Source organism: Sinohyriopsis cumingii, chromosome 13 (genome assembly GCF_028554795.1).
Source record: "Sinohyriopsis cumingii isolate HCF-2022 chromosome 13, ASM2855479v2, whole genome shotgun sequence".
Classification (NCBI taxonomy): Eukaryota; Metazoa; Mollusca; class Bivalvia; order Unionida; family Unionidae; genus Sinohyriopsis; species Sinohyriopsis cumingii.
The window spans coordinates 39,253,871-39,278,125 of NC_142973.1; the positions used below are offsets into that span (position 1 = coordinate 39,253,871).

General features: G+C 33.3%; 2 protein-coding genes across 3 annotated transcripts in view; one reads left to right on the top strand and one right to left on the bottom strand.

Moving 5' to 3' along the window:
• The window catches only part of LOC149785249 (uncharacterized), a 108,613-nt gene extending 94,763 nt beyond the window's left edge, over positions 1-13,850 (top strand). The window contains exon 2 of the mRNA XM_089979098.1: positions 13,721-13,850. The gene's annotated coding sequence lies outside the window, so the exon portion shown is untranslated. The remainder of the gene's footprint in view (positions 1-13,720) is intronic.
• LOC149785250 (endothelin-converting enzyme-like 1) overlaps positions 1-24,255 on the bottom strand; it is a 68,720-nt gene that overhangs the window by 26,393 nt on the left and 18,072 nt on the right. Inside the window, exons 2-10 of one of the 2 annotated variants that reach the window (XM_089979092.1) lie at positions 17,715-17,774; positions 15,930-16,076; positions 14,962-15,051; positions 13,702-13,841; positions 10,553-10,775; positions 5,956-6,054; positions 4,460-4,537; positions 2,462-2,744; positions 322-473 (exon numbers count right to left, since the gene is read on the bottom strand). In XM_089979092.1, the coding sequence (XP_089835218.1) occupies positions 322-473; positions 2,462-2,744; positions 4,460-4,537; positions 5,956-6,054; positions 10,553-10,775; positions 13,702-13,841; positions 14,962-15,051; positions 15,930-16,076; positions 17,715-17,774 (1,272 nt within the window). Of the gene's footprint in view, positions 1-321; positions 474-2,461; positions 2,745-4,459; positions 4,538-5,955; positions 6,055-10,289; positions 10,513-10,552; positions 10,776-13,701; positions 13,842-14,961; positions 15,052-15,929; positions 16,077-17,714; positions 17,775-24,255 lie in introns of both variants that reach the window. The other variant, XM_089979091.1, reaches the window with a different exon arrangement.

Genomic DNA, 24,255 nt, shown 5'->3' on the forward strand with positions numbered 1-24,255 from the left:
CTTGACCATATTTCTCTTAAATGAAACATGGTGTTTAAAACCAGATAGTGGATAGCGTCGCGGGGATATGAAAGGACAGAACTTCATGATTCTACAGTCCAAATATTATGTTTATTGCTTCCATGGTTTAGGACTGATACTTTACATAGTTTGGAACTTAGATATCCCTTCTACGATTTTGGGACTTGCAACATACAGTTTTTTAAAAACCAAAACCTTAACAATTGTCAATGCGGATGAATGTGTGATACCTGTGTTTTGAATGTGTGATACCTATGTTTTGTAAATGCTAAAATCAGGCAAGATCAAATATGTCCTTACAGAAATAGGCTGAGAATTGCCAGGGACTTTGTATGGACCCATTGTTTTATTGTCGAAGGCTCGGGAAAAGCAACTTTCTGCTGCAGTATATTTATCTCTAGTTTCATTAGTCCACCACTTGCTGTACATCCCATCGGGTCCATACTGAGAACCTATAATAATAATAATAATAATAATAATAATAATAATAATAATAATAATAACAACAACAACAACAACAACAATAATAATAATAATAATAATAATAATAATAATAATAATAATAATAATAATGATAATAATAATGATGATGATGATGATGATGATAATAATAATAATAATAATAATAATAATAATAATAATATACTGAAATAATAAAAGTACTTAATAATAATAATATACTGGCAAAAATAAAAGTACTAAATAATAATAATATACTGACAATAATAAAAGTACTTAATAATAATAATAATAATAATAATAATAATAATAATAATAATAATATACTAACAATAATAAAAGTACTTAATAATAATAATAATAATAATATAATAATATACTGACAATAATAAAAGTACTTAATAATAATAATAATAATAATAATAATAATAATAATAATAATAATATACTGACAATAATAAAAGTACTTAATAATAATAATAATAATAATAATATACTGACAATAATAAAAGTACTTAATAATAATAATATACTGGCAATAATAAAAGTGCTTAAAAATATTAATAATAATACTAATAATAACAATAATATACTGAAATTAATAAAAGTACTTAATAATAATAATATACTGACAATAATAAAAGTACTTAATAATAATAATATAAATAATATACTGGCAATAAATAAAAGTGCTAAAAAATAATAATAATAATAATAATAACAATTATAACGACTTTACTTATAGACTTAGGTTTATTTATATCGTAACATAAATACAAACATTTTAAGTGCATTAACTTTGGAGACTTGATCAAGTGAAGCTTAAATGATACCTTGCAAAATAAATGAGTAAGAAATTTGATAGATGTCAATTTTGGAAACTACACGAATAAAGCCGAATTTGGAGTGTCAAAAGTCTCTCCTTAGGATGGGCACTTTTGTATCGGACAATCAACAGATCATTTAACATTGGTATCGGGCAATCACAGATGATTTTACTTTTGCATCAGGCAATCACAGATGATTTTACTTCTGTAACGTTAGTTTTGATTGGATAGAGTGAAAACTCTATATCCTGAGTAATGAACGCAAGACCTGCCTCCTAAGCACAAAATTTGAACTCGGACACTGAGTGCCAATCAGAACATCACACTTGTAATATCTTTATATCTTTTAAATTTGGCGTGTATGTAGGTATTCGTGTATGCAGGTATTCGTGTATGTAGGTCTTTGTGTAAGTAGGTATTCGTGTATGTAGGTATGCAAGTATTTGTGTATGTACGTATTCGTGTATGTAGGTATTCGTGTATGCAGGTATTCTTGATTCGTGTATGTAGGCATTCGTGTATGAAGGTATTCGAGTATGTAGACAGTCGTGTATGTAGGTATTCGTGTATGCAGGTATTCTTGTATGTAGGTATTCGTGTATGTAGGTATGCAGGTATTCGCGTATGCAGGTATTCGCATATGTAAGTATTAGTGTACGTAGGTCTTCAGCTTTACCGTCATGCCAATTTTTCTCAATTAGAATCCCACTCAGATAAAAAGTAATAGAAAATATTTTTTTAAAATTAGAGCAATAAGGTAGTTTCGTGAAATTAGAGCAATAAGGTAGTTTCCTGACAACATTAGCATGGAGGTGTAAACACTCAGCTAACGTTTACTTTTGGCATACATCTCTTGTAGTCACTCGTGATGCTGGTGTAGAGAAACTTGTGTGCGAATTTACGTGGGATCATAGCTTTACACATTAATTCTTTTGTTCAAATCAGGCCGGGCCCTATTGCAAGGCGAACGAGACAACCGCCTTGGGCCCAGCACTTTCAGGCAATGCAATTTTTGTTGTTGCTTGGGGTCCCGCGCTCATCCCTTGCTGCATTGGGCCCCTCACATCCGAGGACCGGGCCTGGTTCAAATAAAATCATAGTCATTGACAGCTAAAATAAATTTCTCTACATTTATTCATTTTGACAATACATACCCCAGCTGTCTATTGAATGAACGTAATAATGGCCGATCAATCCTCCTATGCAACCGAAGTTGGTGTAGTGTGGAAGAGTGTAGTCGTAGAGTGGAAACTGCAGCATTCCCGCTGGAATCAAAAGCTGGTTCCACGAATTGATAAAGTTCATACTTGTGTCGTACGTACGGTAAAGCCAGTCGTCTTTAGTAACCGTTAGCTTAAGACGACGGTTCCAGTCCGCTTGTTCAAATTTGTTGATATTTAAGACGTTTTGGAAGTAGTCCGAACGGTTAACGGTAACCTAAGATAAAATAGAACAATTATGCTGATAGGCTGCATGCTTCCAACGATTTAGAAATTAACCGTAGAACGTATGTGGATTATACTACTCTCTCTCTCTCTCTCTCTCTCTCTAGTTACTTCAAATCCTAGCTTCCACTTTGCTCATACCAATTAATTCTTAATTAAGTATTTAGCAGTCATCAGGGATTAAATAGTCGCGATATTCTAAGTATTTAGCAGTCATCAGGGAATAAATAGTCGCGATATACTATGTATTTAGCAGTCATCAGGGATTAAATAGTCACGATATTCTAAGTATTTAGCAGTCACCAGGGATTAAATAGTCGCGATATACTAAGTATTTAGCAGTCATCAGGGATTAAATAGTCACGATATTCTAAGCATTTAGCAGTCATCAGGGATTAAATAGTCGCGATATACTAAGTATTTAGCAGTCACCAAGGATTAAATAGGCACGATATTCTAAACATTTAGCAGTCATCAGGGATTAAATAGTCACGATATTCTAAGCATTTAGCAGTCATCAGGGATTAAATAGTCGCAATATCCTGACATTTTGTAAATTTTCTCAAATTTAAAGATATTTTCAACTCATTTTTGAAAAGTAAAGAAATCTTGGCATCAATTTCACCAACATAATTTTTAAAGTGAAGTCTAGACTTACGACATTTGATTGGTCAATTATAAATCAGACTTAAATTTCAACCAATCAGACAGCTTGATATTGAAACTTAAGTTTAAGTACATGCTTTAATTGTGTTGTTCAAATTCAAATCTGGTTTACAAGTTTGATAAAAAAGACAATATTCTTAATACAACTCTATATTGGACAAAACTCTTAATATTGCTGATAGTATTAAACACAAGCTATCGTATTAATACCATCTCTATATAGGACAAACCTTCCAATATTTTGGATAGTATTGCGCACAAGATACTGTTTTAATACCTCTCTATCTCACACAATGCTATCAATATTTTGGTGGTATTACAAACAAGAGACTGTACAATCTCAGTTTGAAGATAACATTTTTTAGAAAAGTAGTGTAACCGTTGCAATGGCACAATTTGCAATGCCCATGGAATACGCGTCTTGTAGATACATATAACATTAATGTTTACCTATATATCAGAAGGTCTGACAGAAGTATGTCAATCAGATTGCTTAGAAGTACAATGTGCTGTTAATCTTTAACTTTAATGATTCTAATAGAAGCTATATTTTAATTGCCTACCAATGTAATCACTTTATATAAATTAGTGGACATATCCTTCAATGCAATACAGTGAGCGTAAACTTCAATAAATCCATATGACACTGAGAAAATGTTCAGTCTATCTTTCCACAACAAACTGCGACTACGAAGAAAATTTGACAGCTAACTGACAAGACTAACAACACATGCACCATATCATCATATTCTCTCTCTCAACGGAAAGTTTCAGACATATGGATGTGAAATACATATATCCAATACATACTTGTTAATACGTTTTCATACCGTATAACTACGTACGTATTTTTATACATAGTTGTTAAGCACTTTTAAAGCACTTTGCTGTAGTAAACAATGCATACAAGGCACCCCAATCTTGACACCGTAATATCTCTTGGGTAAAAGAATCCCCAGTAAATTCATAATTCGATGAAAACTCCAGAATGGGACGAAATATCCGCAAGTATAGTAATTTTGATAACATTTTCATACATACGCTAGCGTAAATAGAATCCATCTGAGCGTCATCCATCATAAAATCGGGGTATCCGAGTTTATCAACAGCTCGTTGAAGCTGAAACCATACACAACATATTTAAAGTTCACAGCTAATATGCCTGACGATAATTGCGGCTTTGAAAATGAACTTCCATTAATTGCTTTTGCAGAGAAATCTTTGTAGTCGTATTTAAATTAGAAAAAATGGCAACGATACATTTCACATAATTTAATGCATTGTCGTGTTTCATTCAACGGCCTGACTGTGTGAAGAAGACCGTGTTAAAAACTGTTCTCCTTTAAACACTATATTGATTTCCAATATTCTTACAATATATGAATAACTTTGATTTCATTGATTTCATAGAATTTAATTTCGTCTTTTTTCAAATGTATCTTTCGGTGTGGTTTCGTTTGAAAAGAGGTCACAATTTAAAAATTTAAAGTTTATGCCAGTTACGTGTCAGAAACTGACAATTATACAAAATAGTTATATGTTTATGTAATTCTGAGAATAAAATGACGTTTGTGTTTAAATCAATAATGGCAAAATAAATTACATTTGTTAGTTCAAGGCTTCGGGCAACGTTTGTTTTCAGAACAGCCAGCCAAAAGTATAATTTATATTCCCATTGAAAAATGTTTATGCTTAAGTGGCATAATGCTGACAACAATACAATATATATGGTTACTATGTTGGTGGTAACATTTCCCAAATAGCCGTCAAAGATGGTCCTGAACAATATCTACATGTTTATGTATCTAGTCTACCAAATAAAGGATTGAACTATGAATATCTCCGCTCCTGAGCCGAGTCCTAATTAGCTTTATTCACTGCCTATTTTACAATTAAATCATTTTCTTTGGCTCCTTCCGCTTTTTGGTTGATTTCTGCATTTAAATCTCATACAGATTTGAGTTATTGCTAAATTACGTATATGTCCATGCTCCTTTTCAAAGAGATGTTGTCATTTATTTCAATACCTTACAACAGTGGCTCCCAATCTCCGGATCGCGATGACATTTGGAGCGTCGCCAGGATTTATTTTGAGGGTGGCAAAGCTTATCAAAATGTACAAACAGGGTCGTGAGGCTCAAAAAATATATTTTGTAGGGGCGCGGCCATGGGAACCACTGCCCTACTAAAACATCAAAACAACACTACACTAGTGTACGTTAACAACTTCAGAACAAAACTCAACAAAGCAAAGCACAAATCCTTACATTTTCCATCTCCAAATATATTGTTTTATTTAAGAAGAATCGCTATCTGACAATTTTTGTCGTATTTGGTCTGTTTGATATTGCTATCGACCATACAGTTTTTTTTCTCAGTAGTTTGCAGATAATTGAAGTCTTATTAAAAACAAGGGATTTACGCATAAATGAACCTTTGCACGTACATGAAATGTGAAAGATAAATCCAATTAATAAAAATGAATTGATGCAAGTGTATAAATAATACTCATTACTTATCAATAATGTATTACAAACCTTGGCCCGAGCGGAAACTTTTGTATCCTGATCCATGATTGTTCCTTTAAGAACACTGTCAATAAGTGCTTCCTTGATGTAGTCTGTGATTTCATGAACCTTGAAAACAGCCATCCAGAATTACTTAATTAACTGTTAGCTTCGTGAAAAATAAGTGTCTTGAAATGAAATATTTAAATGGAATTAACTTGCTGGTATAACTAATCTCCTGAATTAAATATCATTAATTTGCTATGGTCACAAGTAATTAATTGTTTGTCTAACTGATCTCTTGATATACAGTGTACACCAAATATATTGTCACCTCTTACCCGTAAACATATTTTGCTGAAATGTCTCTCCAACATGTATAGAGTTTGGCAATGTAATTCCCCCTCTCTCTCTCTCTCTTTATACATACATATATATATATATATATATATATATATATATATATATATATATATATATATATATATATATATATATATATATATATATATATATATATATATATGCATACATACATGCATACATATATACATAGAGACATGCATACATACATACATACATATATACATAGAGACATGCATACATACATACATACATACATACATACATATACATACATAGATACATACATATTTACATACATACATACATACATACATACATACATACATACATACATACACGCACATGTATACATACATACATACATGCATACATACATACATACATACATACATACATACATACATGTATACATACATACATTCAGTCAGTCAGTCATACATACATACATACATAATACATACATACATAATACATACATACATACATACATACATACATACATACCGATAAATGCACCATATTAAAGAAAGGACAATCTCTTCAAAAGCTTTACCAAAGACTTAAATAAACGTTGGTTGATTTTTCTTTACTTCCAAAGACGCTCAAAAACATTCATTCATACGTGAATAACAGTATTACTTTTCAATTGTCTGGGAGTTATTCGTGAACTGTTACGCTGTTGTATATATTGTATCAAATTATATATAATTTGCAGTTTTTAATTGTTAGCTTTTTATTATTTTATTTCTTGATATGCTGTGGGTCATATAAAGTTTTTTTTTTTTATAGCTGACCTTGTCCCAAATCAAGTTCATGGTTTACCTGATCAAAATCATTGCTTTCCTCAATTCTGTAAACAAATAATACATAGCTAATATTTTCACTGCGAGTATATGTTTAATATTAGAATCATAATTAATAGAAGTAAAAATATTTACCTTTGTCTGAGTCAAGGAGATCGCGTTTTACATGTTCTTTATTATAATTATACTAACAGACCGTCTAATTCTAGCTACGACTTTATCTTGTAAACATGTAGAATCTTCTACAACGAAAATTTACACAAGGTAATTATTGGTTTTTCTTTTATAGAAAATGCTAAGTGTAACCGGGGGTCAAGGAGTGGACTATATAATCTAGTTTTTCTAGAAATTGCTTATTCGTTCTGTAAGACCTGAGCAGAATAAGTTGTATTGTTGTTGTGTCAAGTATTTCATTTGGGCTGGAACTTATTTATTCAACTTATTTAATTCAAGGTATTCTTCAACCGAAATGCAAGGTGTTAAAAAATAACATTCTAGGAAATAGAGACATGGATTTATGGTGAAATCTCGAATATGGATAGTTTCTTGGGTTGTATTATTGTGATTCAACAAAAGCCTCCTGGCATATCATCACAACACGGGCCACCACAGGCACATCAACACTTCCAGTGTTGGATTATTTTTTGGATAACACTAAAGTGTATTAAGAACTTTAATCATTAGGACTTGTGTTCGAAATCCTAGGATTACTTTGTGACTGAATTCACAATATCTTAAGTTATTTTTACATTATCACTTTTTATTTTAGGGAAATAAATTATTTGTTGAAGTTTATTAAGCTTTGTGCTTCTTTTCTTTTCTATTACATATTTTACGGCCACAGAGTCGTAATGCCTTTTAAATTGTCTAGGAAGTTATTTGTGAACTACTTTTTCCAAATTTATTTTAAATGTATAGAAGTATTAAGCTGCAATCAACATGACGAGATATATCCATTGCGTTATATAATATCGCTATATGGCACTCACTACATTATACAATACCGCTATATGGCATTTTTACAGCGTTATGCAATACTTATATATGGCACTCACTGTGTTATACAATACCGCAATATGGCACTCACTGTATTGCAGTCCATGTAACAGTTTTCCCAAACAGTATTCACGTATTCCAGTAAAAGTCTTATGTGTGTAAACTATGGACGATCAAAAGAAAGTCGATTTAAAGTTCAAAATTAAGTTATTTTTCTTTTTCCGCTCATTATATTGCCGAGATATGTGCTCCAGTTAAGTGAATTCGAAAACACTACTTTGAGGGGTCGATGTCAAGTTAAGTACTCGTATCGAAATAGGAATACACACACACACACACACACACACACACAAACAAACAAACAAACACACAAACACACACATATATATAAGATTTTAGAGTTTTTAAGAAAACATACTCAAATAATATCTTGCTTTGAGCTTTGAGAGACACTATGTCAGTAAAATTAGAACTGTAGAGACGTGAATGAAACCATGTATCATGAAATCATTGTCAAATGTAATAGTTGCGCCGGGAATATTTTTTAAGCAGGCATACTAAAATCATAGTCATATGTAGCAAGCGCGCCGGGAATTTTAGAAAGTAGGAATAATAAAATCAGCGTTACATATAGTAAGCGGGCCGGGAAATACTGTCATCGAATACATAAAATCATTGTTGCAAGTAGTAAGCGGGACAATTAAGACTTTAACGTTGTTTTTTTCCGAGTGTATCGTGGTATAAACTGTCAGTTTCCGACTCACACAGTAAATAACGCCCAAAGTATGTAAACTCAGAAGAAACAACGTTAAACTCTAATAATTGCAATTCTTTATAATTTTATTTATTTGTTATCGTTATATTTTAAAGATATTTCATATCAATTTTAGAGTCTTTTTTAATCGTATGAATTCTTGTTGAGGGTGTCTGCTAAGTAGCTATTTATAGAACAATGGATTCTCCAGCTTCAACGTACTAGCTACGTCAACTTCAAACCAAACATTCTACCAATGGTTAGCAATCAAAGGTTTTGAACATTCCACAGCATGGTCTTAATCTTCATCTATATTGGCATATGTGATCTGAGCAGAAGTTCAATATTCAAAGCAAAAGATGTGTTGTTTTGTTTGACATGCGAAGGACTCTTGGATTTGATGATATCACGAGTTCATGGTGACTTGGCCGAGTCGTTCTTGTCCAGACACGTGAGTTACCCATTTTCGCGTCTTTAAATCTATTTTCGTGTTGACTAACATATTAGGCTACATACAGGGGCTAATTACAAATGAAATTAAGACTATCGGTAAATGGTTATAGTGATGTAGGGCCAATAGTTTAACAGTGCAATATATCGACACTGACAGTTACGATGGGGTGGGGGTGGTGTGGCGGATCCCCGCACACCCCACATTGTAACTATCAGTGTCGGCGTCTTACATGGAAGGACTGTGAATCCAATTGTTATACTGTTAGCTTTTGAAAACCCCTCCTCCCAATCTCTATATCCATTTACCTATAGTTTTAAATTCATTTGTAACGAACTGCACTATAAACGCTTTATCCCCAAAGTTCTAGGCAGGTTTTGAGTTTCCCAACTTTTCTTTTTCAAATCTAGTCAAATAAATAAAAATCAAAGATATGTTATTTGATCGTGTCAAATCAAGTTATTCAATTTTCTAAATAAAATACAAACCCGCCGTTTTTATTTTGTTTCAAAGGCATGCAGTGTGTATGCCTTCCAGTTCAGTGTTTACATTAGTTACTTTGCACGTGACTCAATTTATAGAGGTTAGTATAAAGTAGTTCTCCATACAGTTTTACAGAAATAAACACAGTTGGGTATGATCAGATTATTATGTTCTGACCAATGGAAATCTTCCCTTCATTTATCAACTAACGCAACTGCAATTATTACCTAATTGTAAGCAGGTAAAAAAAATATTGTTACAGGAAGCAAGCGGGTCAGGAATTTATTTGCGCAATAATGAGAAGGCAAGGACAAAGTCAGTTGAGGAATTAAACAAAGTTAGGATTTGCAATTCTCGGTGACTTGTTTAAAAAAGTGCTAAAGCCAGAAGGAAACAAAGCTGAGCGAATGGAATATTAGAGTAAACCACTGTTAGCTATAGGTTCTTTGCTCTTTTTTAATGATGGTGTCGGGACGGAAGGACGGAAGTAATGAGGTATTGTTAATGATACCTTCTCCTTATTTTTGTCGGCAAAATGGTCCCTTACGTACAGCGCACCAAGAGCATCTCGAAAGTACTGACCGACATAATTAAAACAATAGCGCCATGTCCCCAAAAAAGCTGCTACGCCAGTCATATCAACATAGAAATCCCGGCTTGCATGTATGTATTCCCAAGACAAATCTTGAACGTAACGTCTCGCCAGTCTCCAAACTATGTAATTATTTAGAATTCTGAAAAGGGATGAATGTCGTGTTAAAATTTTGAAATTACCTTTACTTTGTTCATGTCAGCAAAATGGTCCCTGACGTACAGAGACGATAAGGCGTCCCCCATATTTTGTTCTACGTAATGGAAACATTGCCGCCATGTTCCTAGAAACTCTGTAATACCGTATAGGTCTTCGTAATGGCTCTTCCAGGCATAGATGTATTCAGAAGAAAGCTCCGTCAAATAGGACTGCGCTAAACGCCATGTAATGTAATTGTTAAGCATTCTGAAATGTATGATATCAATATGGAATCACTTCTTATATAAAAATGCGTGTGCAGCATTTTTGGACGAGGTGTTTGATTGTGGCCGTATTCATAAATCTACACTGCATACCAAATGGCACTGATGCCTTAGTGTGTTGTTATACTTAATATTCCTTAGGAACGCCACCGAAAAAAACATGAATCCATTAAGTATCCCGTGTACAACCATGTCGGCCTATTTTGCGTGTCGGGTAAATCTGCGCAACGATACGTCATTTCTGTAAAGACTGGAACACGTGTTGGTTTTGGTGGAGAATCCAAGTTGTATCATGAACGAACGATCGTCCTTTAATTAAGGAAAGTTATATTCATAAAGTGCACCAAAATATAAGAAATATTTCTATTCTAAATGCATATGAAACTGTGATTTTAAATGTCAACATGTACACCCACCCCATAATGTCTTGAACTTGCAACCCAGACAAACCTATTTAATATGTCTCTTCTAGAATCATACAGAAAAATATATTCTTTAAAAGATATAACTCTTTACCTTTGAAAAATACCACATCTTAATCATTGTTTCTAATTCTGCAAGAAGTTGTCCGACACCTACTTTATCTATCGAAATTGTCAACTTGCCGCTTCTCAAGAAATTCCCGGGTTTACAGTATAGTTTGTTTCTAAATTCTTTGGTAATTTTTTCCCATAAACGAGATGTTTAAAACACATTACATCCTATTCATTATTGTTTCTCTTCAACAAACTAGCATATTTGTATTAATAAACTTTTAACTTTTACTATTTTTTTTACTAGCTCGGTTTAATTTGTTTAATATAACTTGCTATTTAGTGGCATTGTTACGTTGAATTTTGTAAAAACCAGCTATAAACCTGACATAGTTCCTCGTCTGAAATGCTGACAGAAACAGTCCAAAATAATATTTTTCATTTCCATAGACCGATGCATTTACTTTACATATTTTGAAAGTCATGCGCAAAAGAGGTAGTATCCCGTGTGTCCGAAATAAGTATTATTTTGAACAGAATGTTCTTGTGAAAATTGCCACTTTTCAAATGGTAATCATTACATTGTTGCACTTTCGTTAATTGGTCGAATTCCGTATGCGTTTCGTTTGCGCCAATATTGGTGACGGAAACCATAGATGCGCAGAAAAGCCCGAGGTATGTATGTATGTATGTACGTACGTATGTACGTAGTACGTACGTATGTATGTATGCATGCATGCATGTATATATATATATATATATATATATATATATATATATATATATATATATATATATATATATATATATATATATATATATATATATATATATATATATTCCTGTTGCGTTCTCAAACCACACAGACGATGGACATTTTCAGAGAAGAGAAATAAGATGTGTTCTTCTCTCGTTCTTATATTTCGTAATGTCGTATTCCCTAAGCGATATAACTTAAGCTTATTTCAACTCCATATTATCCGGCGTGTATTCTCGCTTAGTATCAATCAAAACACTGATTCGAATCTGTGCGATTTCACATATCCCCACTGCCAAGCATGTGGTAGTTGCTTTATTCATCAAAAATGAGAGATGTTATGCTACACGATTGGCAAAAGTGCTTTTTCCCCCTCCTAAATAGAAATCTTCAAGATTTGGTTCTTTTGCGAGACGCTCAGGTTTCGATAGTTATCAACTCTTGCCGAATCGAGCTCGGGATTTGGTAACTTTAATGCTCAAAGAAAACATGCATAATTCTTACTTTACATTATAGTTTCTTGTATTCTAGGCAATCAATATTTATTAAGGTCATGATGAATATTGGAGAAGAAAACATGGGCTGTAAACATGCATCTCCTTTTGCATATAATGTTTCGTTGTACATACACGAACCGGCATTGGAAAATTGCTAATTTATCATTTCATATCTGTTGTGTGCTTCCCTTGTATCGATCGTGTAGGAACAGTGTTCAAATTTGAACAGCTTAATTTTGATAGGATGTAGTGGCTTGCCGTCGCATCCAATGAAATTCACAGACCCGAAGCACTGAATTATCTGATCCATCCTCCAAGGTGTAGACTGGGGTTAGCATATCGAAACCTTGACTAGCCAAGATGTTTGATAACAGGTCATATCACAAGACAGCAGGCGCCAAACTAGCTGGTACAAACAGAATCGAGGAAGAATTATACCCTGATCAGGTGAAAAATAAAGATGTTACTTCCAATCCTTTTGAAGAGCAAAAGCAAAACAAAAATAACAACAATACGAGAACAACTTCGGCAATAAGATGTCACAGTGAATCGATGTCAGTGACAAGTCTGCACACTAAAAATAAGAAATGTCAGGAGTGTTGTGTTCCAAGCACAGACTTACATTATTATCGTTCTGGTGATTTTTTGAATACAAGAGGGGATCATATAGGTCTGGACCAAATTATGTTGGCGAGTATTGTCATATCTGAGAACTTATACAATCCTAATTGCTGAAATCATATATATATTTTATACACAGTAAACGATGTCAAGTCCTATTGATACTATGTCTGAAGACTAGAACAGCTGGCAATTACAATTTTCCTGATACTTGAAAATTGCTTTTAAAAGTCAGTGTATTTATATGGGTTTAAAGAATAAATGCAGATCTGTTCATCAAGGATAAGATTAAAACAAACGAATATTCTAAGGCATATGCGAATTTATTCTATACAACATACACGCAAATATATATATATATATATATATATATATATATATATATATATATATATATATATATATATATATATATATATATATATATATATATATATATATATATATATATATATATATATATATATATTCAATCTCTTTACTAATTACTAAACTGTGGTGCTTATAAATTAAGAGTTGGCGGTTTTAAGAAAACCTTAATTTGCATGATGACATCATTACCTGTTTTTCTCATTGGCAGGAAGGCTTCCTACCATGGCGGTCATTCTTCTAATCCAGTCATCCTCCCTCAGCACTATGTATGTATTCTCTGTAACTGCCGATGCCTTGAACATGTACGTTAGTAGACCGGTGAAATCAATCTAAAACAGACGACGAAGATATTGATTCCCTGTTCGTGTATTGCAGAGGTCTCAAACAAGCGGCCCGCCAAGCCGTATCCTGTGGCCCGCAAAATGATTGGCGTTACAATGTGTCATGAGAGATAATTATCGAAAATGCCCTCATGCGGCTCTCTGGGTCGTTTGAGTTTGAAACCCCTGGTGTATTGTTTACGTTATCTCCCGTTGCATTAATGGCTGGTGTCCCCATAATATATAGTTTATTATACAGTATCGCAATATCATAACTATTATTAACCACGAATAAACAACGATTACTTATGTTTTAACAATGTATTGTTTTGCAAAACACCTGACATGGGGAAGTAATGCCTAGACATCAAGGGATGTAACCTATCTGATACTAAAAGAGACGATTTTTACACTTTCAAAACTTGCAACAGAAACACTAACATACTAAAGTTTCACAAATACTAGTGTCATAGTTTCTCATTGTTTTCATACGGTTATGACGTTGTTACCGTTCATGCTGCTATATAATGCCATATTTAAGTGACATGTCAAAAACTACACATGTTATAATCAGAACTTTTCGTGCAGGACTTAATTTTGTTTTTTTTCGTGGGTAACGAATATATGCAAAAATAAATCCTCCTCGAAAAATAGTATTGTAGATGGATCTCAAGGTAAATAGTTTGATACAATTAAATGTATCATCACGTAATCGAAGTTCACTCTCAAAGCGCAATTCTCAGTTCCTGCTGGATCTCGTTTTTTAAATGATAAGTAATTAGGAAATGCTCCTATCGAGAAATGAAGGTGTCAATATATGGCCCTGAATGGAATTAATTTTGCTACAATTCTTCTGATAAAATAACTATTCCTCACGCCATCATGTCATTCTAAATGTATCGAACAATACTAAATAAATAAATTGTAATACATTTTTTTAAGGATTTTTTCTAAACGATGTTTAAAAAATACATATATTTCTTCAGAAGAGTCATGAAAAAAGTGAAAATTATATCATAAATAAGTCAACAATTCGAGGGGAAACGAGTTATTAGTCATTGTAGTTTTGCGTCTTTGGTACAATCGGCCATCTGATCATGTGTTATGAGTGATTTACTGGGCGGCTTACCACACCACCTGTCTGTGACGTCAGGTCTCGGATGGTAATCTTCTTATCTGGGTGATGCGGATCCTCTGAAGGAAGCGTGTTCGTCGTTATCTGTAAACGTCGTTAATAAAATGAATCGTTATTTCTTAGGAAATCAACCAAACAGTAAAATCTTTCAACTGAGACAACCAATTAATAGTTCCACTATTTGCACTAAGCCCAACACGTCCTTTTGCATAGGAACTGTTTTACTGGACGACATATGATTTAAATAACAATGCGCAAGCCTAAACATTTTAGTCAAATTCAACATATACTTATTTAAGCATCAGAACTTGAAGTTTCTACATATTCTTTAATTTGGTCTGATTTGTGTGATCTTGTCAGTTCAGGCTCCAAACATAGTCACGTATGTTACGTAGAACTGAACAATCAATCATACTATACATCTCTTTTCCAACTATTGGCTATATGTAAAGATGAGGAGGGGCTAAGTGAGACTGAGGAGGAGCTATGAAAGTGGAACTATTTATTGGATTGTGGAAAAAGAGGTCAGGCGTACATGCCCGTATGGGCGAAAACGTCTATAATTTAAATGATGCTGAAGTCTGTACTTTTCGAATTTTATAAGAAACATTTGCCATTTACAGAATAAAAGTGCAATGATCGAGATAGATTATGATTCGTCATATTTACAAGGCGAGGTTTAGATATTCGTCTTTTCATGTCGTAACAAATAAAATATTACTTTATTCAAGGATGGAGACAACCATTATGCTTACATACATGCATACATACATACATACATACATACATACATACATACATACATACATACATACATACATACATAGATAAATACATACATACATACATACATACATACATGCATGCATGTATGCATCTATGCATCCATCCATCCATCCATCCATACATACATACATACAGCACACACACAATAAATAAATAGTTATTGGAAAGGTCTTCACGTTAGCCAGTTGAAATTCTATGTAGTAGGCGTCTTGGATGAATTGCTCGATACTGGAATTCTTCATTGTTTCATTTATTTTTATTCCGGAATCACGAACGAGGAGGTTTGCAACTGTTCTCATGAAGTCTTTGTAGTCATTTTGAATCTATTGGAGAAAAAACAAAATTAAATAAATAAATAAATAAATAAATAAATAAATAAATTAAATGAAAGAAACATTGAAAATATTAGATTGCAAATGACCTGTAAACTTCCATGTAAAGTTTGTTTGAGAAAACATGCACCTTGTATATTGGCCACTACATCTTTCTTCAAAATGTGAATATTTAATAGGGTTGCATTTTTCCCTTAAAAGGTCTGAAAAAATAGCATGATTATATTCTTTTCATGGCCTTAACCCTCTGCGTATTGGAATTAATTTGTACTGACTCACAACACACACACACACACACACACACACACACACACACACACACACACACACACTGATTATATGAATATTTGGGAAACAACTATATTAACTAATGAAACATCTACAAATCCAAATAAATATAATCTTATTTCCGTTAGTTAATTTTAATTTACTGATTTCTACCGGTTTTTGTGTAAATGAGGAACATCATATATGGATTATAATGATCTGCACGAGTTGAGATGCGGAAACGGAAGTGAACAACCATAAGTATTGGGCGCGAGTTGCAAAACGTCTATACAAACTCAGCAGACGGCATGGATGGCTAACACATGAATAAATATTCATGCAGCATTAGAACGCTAGATGGTGGAAGTTACGATGGATCTTCAGTATAGTATTTTGGTTCTATAATCAAGTTAAGTCCTTGAAAAGTCCTGCCACCAAAAATGCTGACAAGAGTAATGCTTCTAAGAACATATTTGTCTGTATCGTGCTCTTAGAGGACAGCCGCCTCCAGATAATAATAATAATAATAATAATAATAATAATAATAATATTATTATTATTATTATTATTATTATTATTATTATTAAAAAGAATCACACAGAAAACTATTTTCAAGACCGAGTAAACTCGGTCTACTGTCATTTTAAGCTTGTCTGCAGCTACAATGATTAGACACTCAGACAGCATGCAGTTCACTATATATACATTCCATGTTAAAATCGGCTTATTATTTTTCATCCTAACTGCATTAACACTTCAATATCAGCCACAAAGTATACTTTATAATGTGGTTCCGAAAGGAAACTTTAGTTTTTGCAGAAAATGATTTGCTAATGAAGATTTAATGGTTAAGTAAAGAATTCTCGAGCATAAATCTTTACCACTTGAGAAAAACAGGTATAAAATGTATAAATTGAGGTCATTACTGTAATGTTATTCAGTTAAAGGGTTGCTTTAATTTTAAAATGTTTTGGAATAAAAAAAGGAAAGATCGGTGACTCATAATCTTCATTGTATCAGTCACCAGTCTGGCTATTTGGTATTATTTGATTCTGTTTTGTATACCGCAACGATCTCTGTGCACAATGTTCTGAACCATTATAAAAAGATATCACCGAAACTTTTATCTTCTTCTTCTAATTAAATTTTTACTCAGACCTCTTACTTTTTCTTCCAACTTCAAAGTGAAAACATTTCATGTTGTTGTGACTATTTTGAACGCCGTAGGTTGTTTTATTTTAAAGTATTTAAAATATCGCGTATAAGTAACTCGTGTTTCCCAAACTGTGATATGTTATGGAGCTTTTAGAAGAGTTTAAAGAAACGACAAAGTGAACTTCATGATTTGGAATTTGGCCTCACCTTTTGATTGTTGTCTCTGACATAGTAGCTGTACGACATGCCCATTCCGGAGAAGTCAAGCTGCAAAGTGATTTTAAATCTGATAGAAACATACTTCCATATATAAATCAAATATATAAAATTAAATATAAGCATACTAATAAATTAATAAGCAGCCTCTATAATATAGTATTGACGTTAAAAAAGAAGTTACATTGTAATAATAATAATAATAATAATAATAATACAGTAATACCTCGTGCATTCGCGTTTCTGGATTCGCGAATTCACGGATTCGCGAAATTTTCATTGGTACCCTCTACGTACATGTTCTCTTTATTTTATTGAATTGTACGTTCGTTATATGACTTCTGTGACATATGAAGTTTACCTAGTTTACCTTCCTGACAATGACAAAGAAAACGTCAGTCATTAAGTTTACAGTCCCATTCGTTACTTGGTTTTACCTTACTGTGAGTGCAAAAGAAAACGGCAGCCAATGAATTAGTATAGGGGTAATATTAGTATACATGTACCGTACTGTAAATGCGCTAGTGTGGCAAATGCCCATTAGGCGATACTGTACTCTATTTTAACGTCAACCATTTATTTCTCTTTTTAAAGGTAATGTATTAAGCTAACTTTCAAATGAAATTAAAGTGCTTTGGGAGCATGATTTTGGGTCATATTTAGGGTTTAAACCCTAGAAATAAGCATTTATTAGCATTTTTAGTGACTCGTACCAAACATTCGCGATTCCTCCTGATCCGCGACTGGTTCTGGAACCTAACCTCGCGAATGTTCGAGGTATTACTGTAATAATAATAATAATAATAATAATAATAATAATTATAATAATAGTAATAATAGAAAATAAATTACCATCTATATGCATATGAAACAGATAAAGACAAAATCCTCACTGAGAATAAACGTTAGTGAGAACAGTTAAATAATTTCAGTCTCAGTACGCGATACAAAAAAATAAAGATTGAACAGGTATATGGAAAGAACGACATATCAGTCATAGAAGATTACAGTGGGAAATAATGACACAATAAACAAAACCTAAACACAACGTCTTATACATATGCCTATCTCAGTTAGTAGATTTTTTTCTCCGTTGCAGGAAAACCTACTGGCTAACGTACGGATCCTTACTCATTGGAGTGTATGTGTGTGTGTTTGCAGTTTTGAGGATTAGTATGATTGAGCCATCTGTAAGTACAGAAAAGTACACTTATTACTGCTTAGTTGTGTTGTATATACATATTTTGTTCTTGATTAGATCACTGTTTGTTTGTCAACATTGGTGATCAATTTATTTCAAAACATGTTAAATGATTTCACTGAGATCATTAGGACGGCGAACTTCAAATAAACTAGATATGTACTAAAGTACATGCTGAACGTGAGGTCAAACGTGTTCATAGCTCTTTGAAGGACAACGAACAACGCAAATAATGGTCTCGTACAAGGAAAGGAAGAAATAACATTCGTAATGAATGTTCACTTTGCTACGGAAGCATAGAAGAGACATCTGTTAAAAAAATTACGTTTTGGCCAACATGATGGTATTAATTTGCCATAACATAATTATCTCGTTGCTATGAGAATCAAATATTATCTTGTAGCCAGGAGATAACATGTAGGTTCCATTAGGTAACTATATTGTGTCCACGACATATTATCTCGTAGCCACGAGATACTATTTTTCTTACTTATGTCCCAGTTCCATGTTTCCTTACTTTGCCCAGCATATGGGGGACCCTACACAGACATTGTGCCTACATAATGAATTGAACGATGCGTTTTGTAAATAGCCCAAGCAATAGCAATTATTATATATTACTCGCATTATGTTTCAGTTCGTCTTTAGTACAACGAATGAAATGTGCATGTTTCGGTCCCTTTGTGCTACCAGAGTAAGGTACGCCACAGTTTAGGAACCGACCGTTTAAATTTCAATTTGGGTTGGGGATATCTTGCTGGGGGAAAAATCCAGCCCCTCCAAAACAAGCTCTTCATTTGATTTTGAAGAAGAAAACACCTAACTCGATCAGTCTTGTTAGTTTTTTTAAAATAAAAAATAGATAGAAATTTTCGTCAATGAGAAATTTCTTAAAATTCTGGTAGAAACGAGAATCAAAGTCTCCCCACCCCTTCAATAATATTTATCAATACCTATTTCATACTAAAGTGCATGATTTTATGTTTCTTATCATTATGTTTAAAAAAATCTGTATTTCAAAGAGATTACACAATAGTCCACTCTGGGAAGAAAATCCACTCTCCCACGTCAACCCCAACCCAGGTAAAGTAAGATAAAAACTATCTGTTGCTTATATCTAACCAAACATATACATCGTCCATCCGATTACGACATACCGATTTCACTACGTCAACGGTAGCATGAATAAAAAGTGTGATATTGATTAAATAAAGGGTAGATATCAGCAAACTGTTTCTCCGAGTATACTTGTTTGATTATATGTTAAATTTTAGGTATAATTTCCTAATTAATGTGATCAGCAGTAAAAGATAGGTTTAAAGAATACAATAATCGTATTGTGCTGTTCAAGTTATGAGGTTTGAAAGTACAAGCACTCAAAAAAGTCTCTTTAGTCGCGACGCAATTTAGAATAAAAAGATGTCAGATACAACCTCTAACAGTAGAATAGTATGGCATGCGCACAAACGCACATTCAAAATGTCAAAAAGAAACACAATACCTTATTTTAAAGTCAGGAAGTCCTCCACCCGAACACCTAATCCCAAATCTCTCATCCCCTTGATAGCGTGTACCTCAGGAAATAGCCTAGCTACATACGCGGAACAGAGGTAGTTTAGTTGGTGTAGAGTTGGACTAGTAATCCATGGTTTACGGGTTCATTACCCGTCCAGGCCAGTCTGAGTTGGCCGTCTCTGTACGTTATTACTAAAAGCACATAGCTCCCATTCATCAACATGATACAGTCATGTGTTAAAAAAAAAAGCGTTGTTGAAAACAGAAACAAACACTTAAACAAAAATATCTAAGTCTATCTATAATATTGTATTTCCTGTCATCTACGTCAATAAAAAGTTATATGCACAATTATATACAGTGCAACACTTGTCGGATACGATACTCAGAGAATTTACTTCCTGGCCGTTTAATGATTGGAGCTCAGGTGGGCTAGGATGGGGTCAGGGGCTGAAGTCTCTTTCTAACCAGCATTACTTCTACTATCCCTAGACACTTTTGTTGACTTAATATGATAGATATAATTCTTTATTTTGTCTACAAATCAGGCATGAATAATTCTTTCAAACTATTTGAGGGCCGCTCCCCCCCCCCCCATTTTTTATTCAACAAAATGGTTGGTCCCTCCCTTATTTCATTGTATATTATGCAACTGCATTAATATTTCTTCTTCCATTTCCACCTCGTATCTCTTTTATTAACATATAATTACTGGATCAAGATCATTGATTCTTTAAACTTGTAATAATTGTATGTATTTGGAATCTTGCATCCTATTCGGTGTTTATTGAAACAGTTCATGTCCATGATTATTAGTTTCACGTTTAAAAGATCAAATAATTACAAGCAGGCATCAAAAGTCATCGCTTCGTTCAAAGAGATAAATGAAAACAACAGGTGTTTTGTTAGCGAAAATATTGTCATAAAAAGTAACTTGATTAGTTAATCGGATTATCCAGCTTTTAATTCATTTGTATGTATTTGTTGGATATTTTGCAGAGATATATTACATTGGACAATGATGTTATGACGTCAGTTGTGTAATCATCGGAACGCTTAAAATGGAAGAGCAAGAAATAAATAACTGAAAATGAAAAATCATTCAAGCATGGAAAATAAATCACAGTGATCTAGTTTTAATATTGCCTAATTACTCTTTCTTCCACATACCAATTTTCATATGTGTAGGTGGATTAGGGTCACAAATAACGAGAGGGTAACGAGCAGTTTAGCAGTTAACGATCGAAAGCATGCCAAACCGAACGAGCAAAATGTTATATCCCATCCAGACGTCGTTGGCGAGAGCAGGAAAAGAAAACGTCACAGTTGTCATTATCTTTTTATCTTTACTTAATGTTGGTTTCTTCAGGATGATGAATATTCACTGTAACTAACATCGTTGATGACCGACATCGGGGATAGATGTTTCCAAAATGTCTTTCATTGTAATCAATGACAGACATTACTAAGCCTGAAAATAGGGGTGGAGGAATAACTCCGGAAAATTAAAAAGGGGACTCACTCATAATGAAAAATGATAGGGTGGTTTCGCTTAAGATTACAAACCCCTATGCTGAGACAGGAGATTCTTTGACTTTTAATAATTGCAGAAAGTATGACAAATTAAATTTGAGATAGTGAGAAAAGTCAAGTACTTTCACTTCTACAAAGCTTAACCGACGCATCTTCTATCGGCAACAGCGATCGATGAAGCATTTTACCAATGGTGGAGATATCGAGTAGCCACGCAAGAATCACGTTGAACGGGACGAGTTGCTAATTAAAACCATGCCTGACCCCTAGCAAGTCAGAAGCCACCGAACAAAAATAACGAGAGAGAAGCACTCAAAATATAACCACATGTCAGGCAGACCTTCATCATATTCCGTCTCATGTTAAAGAAAGAAACAAAAACAACAAGAACATAAAAAGCCAACCCATATCGGATATACTGTAATTAGTAACGTTTTTGAACCGTGCGCAAGCCCGTCTTTATTATACTAAGACTAAGACTGTGACGTCACACTGACTCATGTTGTGTAATCGGTACTAGTAACGTAAGCAAAATAGATTGCGAGTACCAAAACCGAATGATTTTCGTTCTTTCTTATTTTGTATTAAAATGTTAAAAGAATAGCACTACAAATGTAAATTTTCATGTAATTCATTGATTATAGCTTTGTCCAATGTTATTTTAAACGTATGTTTTGCATTACGAGGATCTGACAGTTGCATATCTAGCCTCATGTTCCCTCTCCAAAACGTTACCAAGGAGGGAAGTATGGCTACAATTTACCTCTGTTCCAGAGCGTGGAGGTTACTCGTCTCATATTAAACTGAGACTATGATGTGTATATATATATATATATATATATATATATATATATATATATATATATATATATATATTCACTATTATCACGCATTTGTGTAATTCGTGAACGAGTTCAAGAGAATTGTTCAGGAATACGCCTATAATTAAATTTTCTTGTAAATATCTTCTAATTTACAATGATAAAAAAATACATTCCGCGTTTTCCAGTACTAAAAACCTATAGTTGGATGACATTATTGGGTTACTAGTGCCTGTGACAGTCAGAAGGTCAGCATTTTATCATCATTTAAGCAAGTTTAAGTGGTCATCAAAATACTGGCGTCAGAAGAGTGGTCATCGTTTTAGCACGACCTCTACTTGTATGGCGAGTGTGATAACAACAAAGCAGAATCGAATTATTACTGTTTCTCGTCAATAAATAAAGTGTACGTTCGCAGGACAAAATATACTCGGCAGGACAATGTTTTGTCTTCTCAACCGTAGTTCCAGTGCATCACAATGAAAGTAAGTGTTGCCGCTCGGTACATGCACTTGTTCTTGTTTTATAGGCGTACTAATGGTTATTTCCTGTGACACACCGTCTTCTACTGACTGCGAACCAAAAAGAATAATTTGATATGAACCAAACTGAATAGAACAAACCCATTACTTTTGAAACGTCTTGAAAAATGCAGGTTTTATATGAGAAAAACACGATTAATTTGTGACAAATTGTGTTTTGTAAATATGCTAAACACGTTAAACCATTTTGGTAAAAACAGGAATCGTGTACTGTACATGCTCACATGTAAGTTAGATCTAACTGCAGATTGCACACACCCAAATGCATTATGCCGTTTATTAGGAGTACTCAGTGGAATAAAACTTTTGGACCGGGAGCATAAGCGAATATCTAGAGCATTTACAAACAGAAATTGAGCGAAACCTATAAATGATCATTTACATCGATAATCTTAAGGAATATATATTGCCATGGCAGATAATGTCAGATAAATAGAAAATACATGCTGAAGAATAATTTAATATTGTATAATCTTTAAGATAGCGCAAGGTTTAGTTTCTTTAATGATGCAAACGGAGAGTTGAATGGATAGAAAAACAAAGTATTTATAAATTCACCATATATCGCTATTACTATAGCATCAGCTATGCAAATTTATTCATTATAATTTTAACGAATATTTATGGTTTTACCAGTTGGAAAGGTTTGCCCTCGAAAGAAGTTTAAATTAAACTTTTGTTTTAACATAAAAATATAGTTCAAAAGGTTATATATATTCACTTGAAAAGAATGGCAGATGAACCTATCCCGCCCACATCGTTACATTTAATACATATGACATGTATACTCGCACACACACACACGCACGCACGCAGTATCACTGCAACAAAATCTTTGCGCCGATCAAAAATGGAATCATACATACATGCACGCACGCACGTACGAACGCACGCACACACATATACATACATACATACAC